Source organism: Apostichopus japonicus, chromosome 18 (genome assembly GCF_037975245.1).
Source record: "Apostichopus japonicus isolate 1M-3 chromosome 18, ASM3797524v1, whole genome shotgun sequence".
NCBI lineage: Eukaryota > Metazoa > Echinodermata > Holothuroidea > Aspidochirotida > Stichopodidae > Apostichopus > Apostichopus japonicus.
The window spans coordinates 18,060,407-18,075,301 of NC_092578.1; the positions used below are offsets into that span (position 1 = coordinate 18,060,407).

The following is a 14,895-nucleotide window of genomic DNA, read 5'->3' on the forward strand; positions in this document are numbered from 1 at the left end:
ACCATTATATAAGAGCGATTTCTAGTTTGGGTTTTGGCTGAAGTGAATCAAAACGACAGTATGAAATGTTTCCCGAAAGAAACGAGGGTTTGCGGTCTGATTATAAGTCACTTTGGCTTCGGCTTTGAGTACAACGGTTCTGTATGCTACCGTGTTGTACGAATCTAACCGTAAGTATAATGCTCGAATTTGCGATCCGCGTTATAGTCATTGCCGACTTTGTAATCCGTGGTTCCCCCTCACAATTTTGCAAGGTCGGTAAGAGTGACTCCATAGTTTTCCCTTTCGGATAACCAAAAAGTACTCTGTTGATGACGTCACTGGAAGAACTCAAAGCGCTTTTTCTGTAGAAAACATATGCATTTCTAATGAATCATAATTCAAATTCTTATCATGGGAGCGACCACGAGTGCGTTTATATTTTCAATAACACGAGGAAATCCACATAGCCTTGACAGCCACTCATACGCAAGTGAGGTCTTTCGACATGACCACACTGTTTACACTGTCAGCAGTAATTCTCCGTCGGATAGGACAAATCGGAGGAATTTCATAGACTGAAAACCGTAGTTGGAAATACAACGGAAAATGAAGCTTATGCCACCGGCACATGTATAGTATTAGTCTTTATTCAGTCGTCTGTAATGCTACCTTGTTTGCCAAAGTTATCGACATTGAGTAAACTCTTCAATGAAAACTCATGATCATGATTATCTTAGTGTGGTTTTGTTAGCTAATTTGACAACATTTATGATTTTCTTTTCCGGAGTTTCCAGTTTTTCTCATGACTGGTTTTCTACAAACTTTTTGCTTGAAGTAACACATTAGTGAGACAAAAATGTTATCTTTCGTTTTGTTAATTTCAGACCGTTATACAGTTTAAACGTTCTTAGAACATACGGCGATTGCTTATACTCCTTCCAAGCAAAACTATATTTTATTTAAAAAAATATGACTACTGTCAATATTCTCTCTTACAAACTACTGGTTAAATCTCTCTTCACGAAAGGCTTTTCCAAACGTTTCTTCTATCCTATTAATAATTCAAACGCTGTTTTTTTCACTGTATTTATTTACAATACCGTAACACATAATACAAGAGAATCAGCAAAAAGACTTACATAAAGAAGCTTAGGCCTACATAAAGAAATCATAAAAGTCGTTAAGGTTACACAAATTGTTGTTTTGCTTAGATATAAAATAGTGAAGGTCAAGTCGAAAGCGAAACTTAAAATAAAATTCGTGCACATCTGGGATTTTGTTATTCAACCTAAATGTTTATTTTTCTTTTAGCATGCAAAATTAAAAAGTTCACAGGATTACCCATATCATCAAAATCACCAAAACAAATATTGGTCAAATTAAAAGTATAATTAATTTTAATGCAATTTGAATTCACTGCCTCCCAGAATCGCTCAACGTGACTACAATAATAAAACAAATGTATTAGTGTTTCATCGGAATTCTTGCAAAATGAACAAAGTGGAAAATTGACCATTTTCATAATATAAAGCAAGCTCGTTATGCCTAAAAAAAGTAGAAACGCAATTGTAAATTGTAGTCAAACGCTGTTATCTCTGAACCTCTTGCAAAGGCACCATGTGAATCGGATATATCTGTACTTTCCAATCAATAAAGTGAGAAAAAAAAACGCTGGTAGAGAAACTGCACTCTATGTGCATCTCATATGGTGAAGTTTGTGTTTTGGTTTATCTTTTTACCCTATTAAGTCTGATGTAATGGCAGTAATACTATTCTATCATTTCAAATAGTGACAAAATGGTCGACCGCATGAATATATCCACCGCCAAAGGTGCGGCATACATGATCATGTATGGTGCCGTAGTGTCAGTGCAAGCGGCTCTTTCAAAAGCGATGATAGATAATGGTAGAAGCGCATTCGAGTTGGTTTTTATCCGATGTGTCATCCACTTAGTTGTAATCTTGATATTTACCTCATGGACATCCACCGTCAGTTACACATTGGTCGACATGTTCCTCTACATATGCTGTACATCTACTGCCGTGATTTCATGGATCGCGACGAATTCGTCTTTTTGTTCTCTGGGAGTAGGTGACAGCATTGCGATAGAAACAGGTGCCTCTGTTCTGTTAACAACGTTTGTTGGACACATTTGGCTTTCCGAAAGAGTTGATAAAACTGATATCCCAATTCTCTTAATGAATATCATTGGTGTAATCTTAGTCGTTAAACCTAGCATGATATTTGAGCCAAATGCTAATCACAAACAAGGACAGATTCTGGGAGCAGTGTTTGCTCTCGCTGCTGGGATACTCTGTGCCATTTATCCCGTTACTGTTAAGTTCATCGCAAGAAGAGAAACGTTCAACATCAACATTTTTCTATTTTTCCATGGAATCACCGGAATTCCGATAACTCTGGTTATAACTGCTCTCTTCTCGACACCATGGAAACCAAGTAACAGCCTCGATGACTGCCTAATGATATTAGTTTATCAGATGTTCTGTTTGGCGCAGACTTCATTTTTTGCCTTGGCTCTGGAATTAGAAGATGCGACGTACGTCGCCGTAGCATCGACAATATCTTGCGTGTTGACATATTTGGCCCAGTTGACCATTTTTAAAGCGACGTTGGACTGGCTCGCCATCGTGGGGTCGTTGTTGATACTATCAGCACTAACTCTCTTTCAGATAAGATAAATTAGACGAAAGTCATAGATTCAAGTCCAATAATGAAAATACTACAAAGTAAACTACTTGCATCGCCACTGGTAGTCTTTGCTGGACAATTTGTAACAGTCCTTTATTTCAGGGTTATGTCGATATTTACATAGTACATGGTATGTTTTATGTGAAGTATAATGAACAGTTTGCACGAGTCATCCTTATTCTGAATTTCTCATTTTTATGATCTTTTGATGTCTTTTTCAATGGTTTGGCCTAAGCAGTTAAAGTTACATATCATTGAAACAAAACGGTTTCTAAGCATTAGCTTCGCTAATTGGCAACCATATTAAGTTTGTAAGGTTATAACATAAGGTGATCGTTGGTACATTCATGCGTAACACTGTTATTTGTATCACGTTTGAAGGTTGGGCCAAGTTTTCGAGGTACTTTGTTGCATGTATATGTGGTATTTGCAGATGGGTATTATCCTTTGCTCTTTACGGTTTGATTTGAAGCGACATGTTTGTGCATAAGGAAATCAATAATACACGCGGTCATGTAGGAATAGTTCCAGTACGTAACTTTAAGATTCTATTAATAAGTCAAACGCTGTTTCTTTTTCCCACTGTATTTATTTACAATACCGTAACACATAATACAAGAGAATCAGCAAAAAGACTTACATAAAGAAGCTTAGGCCTACATAAAAAAATCATAAAAGTCGTTAAGGTTACACAAATTGTTGTTTTGCTTAGATATAAAATAGTGAAGGTCAAGTCGAAAGCGAAACTTAAAATAAAATTCGTGCACATCTGGGATTTGTTATTCAACCTAAGGGTTTATTTTTCTTTTAGCATGCAAAATTAAAATGTTCACAGGATTACCCATATCATCAAAATCACCAAAACAAATATTGGTCAAATTAAAAGTATAATTAATTTTAAAGCAATTTGAATTCACTGCCTCCCAGAATCGCTCAACGTGACTACAATAATAAAACAAATGTATTAGTGTTTCATCGGAATTCTTGCAAAATGAACAAAGTGGAAAATTGACCATTTTCATAATATAAAGCAAGCTCGTTATGCCTAAAAAAAGTAGAAACGCAATTGTAAATTGTAGTCAAACGCTGTTATCTCTGAACCTCTTGCAAAGGCACCATGTGAATCGGATATATCTGTACTTTCCAATCAATAAAGTGAGAAAAAAAAACGCTGGTAGAGAAACTGCACTCTATGTGCATCTCATATGGTGAAGTTTGTGTTTTGGTTTATCTTTTTCCCGTATTAAGTCTGATGTAATGGCAGTAATACTATTCTATCATTTCAAATAGTGACAAAATGGTCGACCGCATGAATATATCCACCGCCAAAGGTGCGGCATACATAATCATGTATGGTGCCGTAGTGTCAGTGCAAGCGGCTCTTTCAAAAGCGATGATAGATAATGGTAGAAGCGCATTCGAGTTGGTTTTATCCGATGTGTCATCCACTCAGTTGTAATCTTGACATTTACCTCATGGACATCCACCGTCAGTTACACATTGGTCGACATGTTCCTCTACATATGCTGTACATCTACCGCCGTGATTTCATGGATCGCGACGAATTTGTCCTTTTGTTCTCTGGGAATAGGTGACAGCATTGCGATAGAAACAGGTGCCTCTGTTCTGTTAACAACGTTTGTTGGACATATTTGGCTTTCCGAAAGAGTTGATAAAACTGATATCCCAATTCTCTTAATGAATATCATTGGTGTAATCTTAGTCGTTAAACCTAGCATGATATTTGAGTCAAATGCTTATCACAAACAAGGACAGATTATGGGAGCAGTATTTGCTCTCGCTGCTGGGATACTCTGTGCCATTTATCCCGTTACTGTTAAGTTCATTGCAAGAAGAGAAACGTTCAACATCAACATTTTTCTATTTTTCCATGGAATCACCGGAATTCCGATAACTCTGGTTATAACTGCTCTCTTCTCGACACCATGGAAACCAAGTTACAGCCTCGATGACTGCCTAATGATATTAGTTTATCAGATGTTCTGTTTGGCGCAGACTTCATTTTTTGCCTTGGCTCTGGAATTAGAAGATGCAACGTACGTCGCCGTTGCATCGACAATATCTTGCGTGTTGACATATTTGGCCCAATTGACCATTTTTAAAGCGACATTGGACTGGCTCGCCATCGTGGGGTCGTTGTTGATACTATCAGCACTAACTCTCTTTCAGATAAGACAAATTAGACGAAAGTCATAGATTCAAGTCCAATAAGGAAAATAATACAAGGTAAACTACTTGCATCGCCACTGGTAGTCTTTGCTGGACAATTTGTAACAGTCCTTTATTTCATGGTTATGTCGATATTTACATAGTACATGGTATGTTTTATGTGAAGTATAATGAACAGTTTGCACGAGTCATCCTTATTTCTGAATTTCTCATTTTTATGATCTTTTGATGTGTTTTCAATGGTTTGGCCTAAGCAGTTAAAGTCACTATCATTGAGACAAAACGGTTTCTAAGCTTTAGCTTCGCTAATTGGCAACCCATATTAACTTTGTAAGGTTATAACATAAGGTGATCGTTGGGTACATTCATGCGTAACACTGTTATTTGTATCACGTTTGAAGGTTGGGCCAAGTTTTCGAGGTACTTTGTTGCATGTATATGTGGTATTTGCCGATGGGTATTATCCTTTGCTCTTTACGGTTTGATTTGAAGCGACATGTTTGTACATAAGGAAATCAATAATACACGCGGTCATGTAGGAATAATTCCAGTACGTAACTTTAAGATTCTATTAATAAGTCAAACGCTGTTTTTTTTTCCACTGTATTTATTTACAATACCGTAACACATAATACAAGAGAATCAGCAAAAGACTTACATAAAGAAGCTTAGGCCTACATAAAGAAATCATAAAAGTCATTAAGGTTACACAAATTGTTGTTTTGCTTAGATATAAAATAGTGAAGGTCAAGTCGAAAGCGAAACTTAAAATAAAATTCGTGCACATCTGGGATTTTGTTATTCAACCTAAAGGTTTATTTTTCTTTTAGCATGCAAACTTAAAAAGTTCACAGGATTACCCATATCATCAAAATCACCAAAACAAATATTGGTCAAATTAAAAGTATAATTAATATTAATGCAATTTGAATTCACTGCCTCCCAGAATCGCTCAACGTGACTACAATAATAAAACAAATGTATTAGTGTGTCATCGGAATTCTTGCAAAATGAACAAAGTGGAAAATTGACCATTTTCATAATATAAAGCAAGCTCGTTATGCCTAAAAAAGTAGAAAACGCAATTGTAAATTGTAGTCAAACGCTGTTATCTCTGAACCTCTTGCAAAGGCACCATGTGAATCGGATATATCTGTAGTTTCCAATTAATAAAGTGAGATAAAAAAACGCTGGTAGAGAAACTGCAATCTAATTGCATCTCATATGGTGAAGTTTGTGTTTTGGTTTATTTAGAATATTATTATTTGGAATAATTCCAGTACGTAACTTTAAGATTGTATCATTTTGAGGGCCGCAAATAGGCAGTTCGATTCTCTTACAACAAGGTTCGTTACAAATGAAAAGTATCGTGGTGTTGTTCTTCTCTGTCTCGATACCTATGCGTATCTATTCAATGATGTTGTGACGTTGAAATGCATTTTCAGAGAGTAGCGAGCAACCATTCGCTGATGACCAGGGTTGCTTTTTATCATAGGCATCTTTCTGAAGAGGATAATGTCATATATTTTGTATTTAAAAGTACACGTATTTTCTCAATATAATACCGCATCAGCGCAATGAGATTCGGTGCTCACATCGCCATGATGATATTGAATCTGTCTCTTTAGACGTAATGTGCTACATGTAAGCCGTTTTGTTTTGTTAGGCTTGGGCACCTAGCGTTACGCCGTTGTTCACGATGCGTGAAGCTTGCAGCTCGCAGTTGTCTGTATATTAGATATACATGCACATTCGCATGCACGCTTTCGATGTTGTCTTTATAATAAAACTCACGACGGTCATGCGTTAGTTAATACCGTATCTTTATTTTGAGATTGCTGTATAGCCGTTAAACAAATCTCAGAAACTGGTTTCGGTTCACAGATTACAAGGTCATTGGGCAATTGATTGTGAGTAATTCTTACACGAATGTGATTGCAAATTAGCTATTCGACGATATTCATTCACTCCTGTAACAGTTCAAAATCTAAAACAAATTATTTCTTCGATGCTGTCAAAAAATGGGTAGGCTACAATATGACCTTCCTCTAATGTGATAGAAATATTCAGATCATTAAAAATTGTACTTATTAAGCCTATTCAATCAGTATATTTAAACGATGATAATCTTGACTCAGTCTACTCGGTGCGTTATCGTTAAAATTGGCATCTACATTCAATGGAGTCGCCAAGGAGTGGCCTGGGGGGAGGGGGGCACGTGCCACCCCCCAAAATCGTGCCCCTGATGCCCCAGATGCGATTTGTAGTGTTAAAAAATACTAAAACAAAAACTTTTTTACAACGGACGAAACGTATTATGTTCATCAGTAAAACTTCTTCCCACCGACCATCACAATAACCAGTTCTTTTCTCACTAACAAGGTCACAGAGGCCCCGGCGTGAACCGCTAGTGCTTAAACTTCACTACTACCCTCCATAAATTTCAATTTCAACACTCCTATTTAAAGACATTATCAGAGCAAAAGGGTTGATTTCCATTTTTAGTATGACATTTTTATCCGCCTCAATTAAACTCATGAATATCGGACAGACTAAGTCCGAAGATGCTTGAACAAAAAGTTACTTCAAGTTGCAAAATATAGTATCAGATTGCATCTAAGGAACCTTAAGTAATAAAAAATGCCTCCCACGACGGCATTCACAAATAAACATTTTGCCCCTAATTAAGTACTGTGCCCCCCCCCCCCTGTGCCCCCAAGATTGAAATGTCTGGCGACGCCTCTGTCTACATTTCCTTTAACTTTTTACACAGCTACCAATAACCTTTGGAAATAGCAAAGTAACCCAATTGTAAAACAAATATAAGACACCGACATTGAGGAGGTAGTTTTCAGATGTCTTCTTATGAGGGTCTTGTCATATGCAATTCTGCATGTTCTTTGTTATGTCACGGTACTATAGGTTCTTGCAAAGCAATGTTGGTCAACGGTGTGGGTGGATTTGAAACCGAGCAGTGATACACTTAGCATCCATCTTGGAATTAACTTCGAAGAAATCTCGCGTTGATTACATTTTAATGTGCGATATCGTGAGTCGTATTTAGACTACATTGTTAACGCTTTATGTAGCTATAACGTTGATCTTTATTGGATCAGTATTTAAGCAATAAAGGGCAGTTCTAATTACTTTTCTTTCTAATACGTCGTAGTCGCTTTATTGAGTACGGATTTGATCTTTTTAATGGAGCAAGTTCCTTACTACCTTCTATATTTTGTATCACATATTCATATTAGTTTTTTTTAGCAACAACAGCTCAAAGTGTTGCTTCATTCAATCCAAGCAATTCTAGTAACAATTATGTTGTACCAAAACCATCGTTATAACTAAACCAGGTAAAGACTACAAACATCCAGGCAGCTACAGACCAATCAGTCTTCTCCCGGTGCTCGGTAAATGACTCGAGAAAATCATCGCTCGCCGCCTTCGCAAATTTATCCACGACAACAACATCACCCCAGATTGCCAGGCAGGATTCAGGCACAAAACAAGTACAACATACCAGCTGTTCCATTTCATACAAGACACGTCAACGCAAAAGGTCAAGAGTCATCAAACGATAGCAGTCTTCTTCGATGCAGTAAAAGACTTCGACAGAATTTGGCACAACGGCCTCCTACTGAAACTCAGAAAATACAATTTTCCGGCCAAATTAACAAGATGGATTGCCATCTTCCTGTCTCATCGATCATCTTCAAACTTAGCACATCATTCTCCTCATCTTTACAAGTCAACATCGGTACGCCCCAAGGAAGCATCAGCAGCCCTATCTTATACATGTTGTACGTCGGAGACATCCATCAAACAGACAACGCTTACATTTACAATTTCGCAGTATGCTGATGACATCGCCATCAGGGCCAGCCACAACCAGCCACACAGAGCAGAGGAATACCTACAACGATTTATCAGCCGAAAATACAACAGGTACAACGACTGGACGATGGAACTCAACCCAACTAAGTAACAGGTACTCTACGTCGCCAAACACGACATATTAATGAGGCAACCATATCTTACACTCAACAACATCGTCATACCAGACGCCAATCAAGTTCGCCTCCTGAGATCAACAATCGATAAAAAGTCACCCTCGGACGCCATTATCAAAACACCCTCAAGAGAGTCAGACAACACGTAAATCTACTGCAAAGAATAGCCGGAACAACAGAAAACCCCAGAGCATCGCCACTCACAACCATGAAGATTTACAATATGATGATCAGGCCGCTGCCATAGCCCATATCAACTCAGCACAAACAGAAAAAACTGCAAGCCTTCCAGCGGAAAGCATGCAGAACTCCTTCCACCTACCTCCAGAAACAGACAGCAACACAAAAACCATCATAGCCAACATCCAATCAGTAGATCAAAGGATTCAACTACTAAGGGACAAGTTCCTCCACAAGTGTACATCACCAACACATCATCTTTTTCAATTCATAACAAATCAACTTAGGAGATCGGCCTTCATCTTGGGATTATCCCCCCTCACCGGCATGGGTACAGAAATTTGGGGCCCGCAACAACCAGAGGAACTCCATTAGTATTTACAACACAATATCAGATACCACCATCCGAAATAGCAGCATAACAATCTAAATTTCATCTGTAACGTCCGCTCATAGAAATCACACCGCCTGTGAAGCGTCTCCTCAGTGACGTCCAGCTAGCATCCGAGTCCCTTCATCGCTCACATCGGCAATCCAGTCTTCTAGCCACCACTGATCGCCTCGCGAAAAACATGCTACTTTCCTACCATCATCCAGCCACGTTTATCTCCGACCCGGCCCTCAAAGTTCATATTTACCCAATCCCAAATTTTCAGATCTCAAACCATGGAGTCTTAATTTTACCGGCCAGGGGCTTTCGCCCCTGACCCACTGAAGCGACTTACGGCTGAAACAGCTTTTAACAAGACATATGGTATCGTATCGTAGCAGAAGGAATTTTTTAATAAAAGTTGATGTAGATTCTTAAAATATAACCCATTGATGTCAGGACATTGGCAAAAGATTCTATAGTGAACTGAACAGTTGGAAGTAAGTGAAGAAATAATAGTAAGTACTCGGCAAATCGCTGTTGTATTAAGCTTTCGATTAGGGATACATACGTGTGAACTCGATGGAAAATATTGGTTCGTAAGCAAAGAATAAAGCAGGATTTGGTCAGCGAGTACCAGATCAGAACGTATATTATCTCAAATTACACAATGTTTCAAATGGTCTATGTCCCTTCTTCATTGACATCAATGTGTCACCAGTCAGCATTTATGGTGTGTTGAAATGTAATGGTAATCATTATAGACTATTAAAAAAAATTGTGATGAAACTAAAGTAAATATTTAATTTATGAATCAGCAAACTTTGCATGTCATGCTTTCAATATTTCAATAAATGCTGGTGGTCGAGCTGTGCTCTTGCCAAATATCGGTAACGTTGACTTCTATGGCTCTATGATGCTTCGTTTTGTTAGTAGATGTAATTACTCTACAGAATTAAACTAATGGGTAATTAGACTCTGCCACTTTTGCTGAAACGATCAATATGGCGGGGTGTTATAACCTAACTTCTCTGAAGGGTCTGGCATACTCGATATCATTTGCTGTGTCTTATGCTGTACAGGCAGGTCTTGCAAAAGCGATGTTAGAGAACGGTAGTAATGCTTTCGAGTTGGTTTTCCTCCGATGTGTCATCCACATCGCTGTAATCGTGATATTTACCTCGTGGGAAGCCACCATCAGCTACACATTGGTCGACATGTTCCTTTACATATGCTCTACAATCACTGCCTTGTTCGCCTGGATCTTAATGGTTGTGTCGTTCAGTTATCTTGAAATAGGTGACAGCGTAGCGATAGAAATCGGTTCTACTGTTCTGTTTACAGCGTTTGTTGGACACATTTGGCTTTGCGAAAGAGTTGATAAAGTTGATATCCCTATTCTCTCATTGACTGTCATTGGTGTTCTCTTAGTCACTAAACCTAGCATGATGTTTGAAGAAAATGTTGATCAGAAACAGATTCTGGGAGCAGTGTTTGCTCTGGCTACTGGACTTCTCTATTCCATCTATCCCGTTACTGTAAAGTTTATTGCGAGAAGAGGAGCTTTGAACATCAAAGTATTTCAACTTTGTCATGGAATCACCGGAATTCCGATAACTCTGGTAATTGCTCTCTTCTCGACACCATGGAAACCAAGTTACAGCCTCGGTGACTGCTTAATGATATTAGTTTATCAGTTGTTCTGTTTGGCGCAGACTTCATTTTTTGCCTTGGCTCTGGAATTAGAAGATGCGAAGTACGTTGCCGTTTCATCGACAATATCTTGCGTGTTGACATATTTGGCCCAATTGACCATTTTTAAAGCGACGTTGGACTGGCTCGCCATTGTAGGGTCCTCGTTGATAGTGTCAGCGGTAATTCTTCTACAAATAAGAAAAATTATGCGAAGTTCTTAGATTCAAAGTCTTTCATGACAATACAACTAGCAAAGAGAGAGAGAGATGAAGTACCAGCATCGAAACATTTAAGTTTATTTATTCTGCAGTTTTTATGACGATTACCCTGACATCTTATAGATACTGTGTAAGAAAATAGTCAAGCACGATCGAAAAGTATCTTGTATGAAGTAGGATAATTAATAATTTTTACCCTGCATTTGTTTGGACTTGCTAGTTTTTAGTATCATTCTATGTGTCTTCTTAAAATATCTTGGTTTAATGGTAACAGCCATTGTAAACATATGATTTATTAGCTCTGATGTCTCTACTTGAAAAAACCCAAATTCCGTTTGGACATTGAGGTTATAAAACATACGGTGATCTTTCATACATTCCCGTAAAGTATATATATAAAAAATGTCAACCTTCGTGAGACTGGTTACTTTGGTACTTTGTTTTATGTCTCTTTTCATCGTGTGGGTTCATGCATTGATGCCATTCTCCTCATTATCTGCAGCATTGTTTTAAGAGAATTTCTCTCTGAAATAAGACTTACTTATATTCAATAGGTCTATTTAATGTCAAAAACGTCCCATCAAAAAAAGCCGATCCGTCAGTTAAGTTAGGGAAATAGGGCCGCTAGCAATCTCAATACTTAAGGAGTGTTAGTTCAGTGGTTAACGCCGGTGCCTGCCACTCATAAGATCCACAGTTCGAGTCACTCCAAGATTAATGTATGTCGTCCAGTTACAGAGTTGTTGATAATTGACAATTCATATTCATGGACGTTAAATATGAATACAAGAGACTGACTGCGGTCAGCTTGCGGCTTTGATAAGCCAATGAGGCTTCTTCATGAGTTACTGCTTGCAGGAGGATCTAAAATACATAATATACAATACATACATACAATACTTTAACAGCATTGTTCGTTACATATCAAAGCTGATTAAAGTTTGTCTCGACCTCTATCAATCATAATTAGTATTAACATATGTCGTGACGTTAGAAAACCTTATTGAGGCATGATTATTCTAACTATATGTCCATTGGGATCTGCGTTAGGCCCAGTGATCTCCGAATATTGGTCAGTAAACTAGGCACAGGAAATGTCTTCTCTAAAGATAAATTTTCAATCGAGTCAATGTCCAAATAAGTTGTGATCAAGTAAGATGTATTCGCTGCTACTTACTGGCTACATAGAGTATACTCCATGTAGCCAGTAAGTTATCACATTATACGGCAATTCGGTTTGTCTTGACGCGTTTGAGCAACTGTATTCTTCGTCTCAGTCTCCTATCATGGCTATATACCGACCATTTTATCCGTTGTTATATATATATATATATATTTATATATATATATAAATATATGTATATATATATATATGTATATATATATATATATTCATGCTACATATGCTATTACAGCAACGAGTCGATCTTGGTGCGTGATCTGTGTAAATGCTGCTGTGAAGTGATCATACCAGTTATACTCTCACGAGTTAAATGTGAACCATTACATCTGATGTTGATATTTTCATTGAATGTCATTACCATCAACAAATGATCTCTTTCTTAGTCATCTTAGCAATCAAAACAAAGCGTAGCTATAATCTTTTCTCATAGATAAAATCATTATAAATTATTATAAATAAGATATTATTTCCGTCATCATCTTCTCAACTGCTGTGACAACCCATGATTGCAAAAAAAGGTCGCGAAGTATGCAGGTTTGAATAACAATATATCGTAGGAATAACTATATGCAGTCCGTTAGCGTGAAGCATGCTGATTTTATATTACGATTGTGACATCAGATACGATGATTACCACGTGTCGTCCTAAGTTTAGACATGCCACCATAAGATTTTGCCACCCGTTTATTGAACAATGCTATCCTGTTTTTGTGACATACTTTGCCTTGCTCTATAGAGATCAATCACGATTCAAAACAACCTAAAATCATTTGTAAATAGTAAGGTCGGATCTCGAAAGTGATACTTTGAACAGACTCTGTGTAAATGAATATATAAATAATATATATATATATATATATATATATATATATATATATATATATATATATACGATTATCTTAATATATATATATATATATATATTATATATAAATATTTATATATATTTATATATATAGAAGCTAACATATATAGAAGCTCCTTGAAGCTAACAGTTGTCTGATGATCGCTCAACGCGTGAAACTCTGAGTAACAACTATTAGTGTTCCACTAGTCTCAACTAGTCTCAACACATATATATGTATATATATATATGTATATATATATATATATATATATATATATATATATACGTACTATATGTACCTTAGGTATATATATATATATATATATATATATATATATATATATATATATATATATATATATATATACATATATATATATATATATATATATATTTATATATATATAATATGTGTGTGTATTTAATATGTATATGAATATATAGATATATGCGTGGGTGTTAGTGTGTTACAAAACATTACCCTTAACGTTGAGCAAACGTTAAAAGATTAATTAACTCACTGTAATAGCCAAACGAATTTAGAAATAAATTACCGTAATCAGATTCGTATTATGGTTACTTTTAAAGAGCACGACATTCACAAACAAAGCCATCTATTCATGCTTGAGATATATTTAATTGCCTCTCTGAACGAAAAAATGTTCCCATATTGATGTGTCTATTTGTCAAGTGAATAGGCAACCCTGTTGGAGGGTCCGAATTTCTAGCGGTTGAAAACTGATAGCAATGGTAGTATGCAATTGAAAAGTATATACTGCACAGATATTCTACAGATGTTAATCTGTTTTTAAAATATTGTTATGATGCTGGTAGCATTGAATTATATTATGGGGTTGAATATTTTGGCAGGATATATTTCTCTTCTGTGTGAGAGCCAATGAAAAGCGAAGGAGAATGGGCAATAAAATGTAAAACAAATATATGACTAAAGTAAAATAATAAATAAATTAAAAAAAAAACATTACCGAATGCTGGGCCCTTCGTATAGTTCATTAATGGTCACATATAATACACATGGTCGTCATAAACTATTCTAGAATTGAAAGAGCAAGAAAACAGAAATAGTTGTTTTTATGACACCAACTTTGCATTTGGTAGTAAGTAGTACGCAGGCTATATCTACATGATTCGAACTGTACTGCAATGTCGCCATCTACTATAAGTTGGCTCGATATCATAATAGACTGGCGAATACTTGACCTTAATAAGCAAATGAAGTATAAGAAAAACTGACAATACCATCAGTAGATAACACGTTCTTAGATTGTCCATCAGAAGAGAGTCAACAAATTAGTCAGTTTGGATTAATGAGATATATTAGGTCCTCCAGTATCCTTTCACCACATATATACTATGCATATTTATATGTAATCGTTCCATGTTATTGCCATATAAGCGCTTAGAAGGGTAAGCTGTCTAAAGTTAATGCCATCACCACAATATTACCCTGATGAAATTAAATTTGAACAATTCTTCTTGTTCAAATATA

The 14,895-nt window shown here is 36.6% G+C and overlaps 1 protein-coding gene across 1 annotated transcript; it reads left to right on the forward strand.

Annotated features, from left to right (window-relative positions):
* The first annotated feature begins 10,446 nt into the window (after positions 1-10,446).
* LOC139959173 (solute carrier family 35 member G1-like) lies at positions 10,447-11,358 on the forward strand. The gene has a single exon (XM_071956771.1). The coding sequence runs from the start codon at positions 10,447-10,449 to the stop codon at positions 11,356-11,358; it is 912 nt and encodes a 303-aa protein (XP_071812872.1).
* The last annotated feature ends 3,537 nt before the right edge of the window (positions 11,359-14,895 follow it).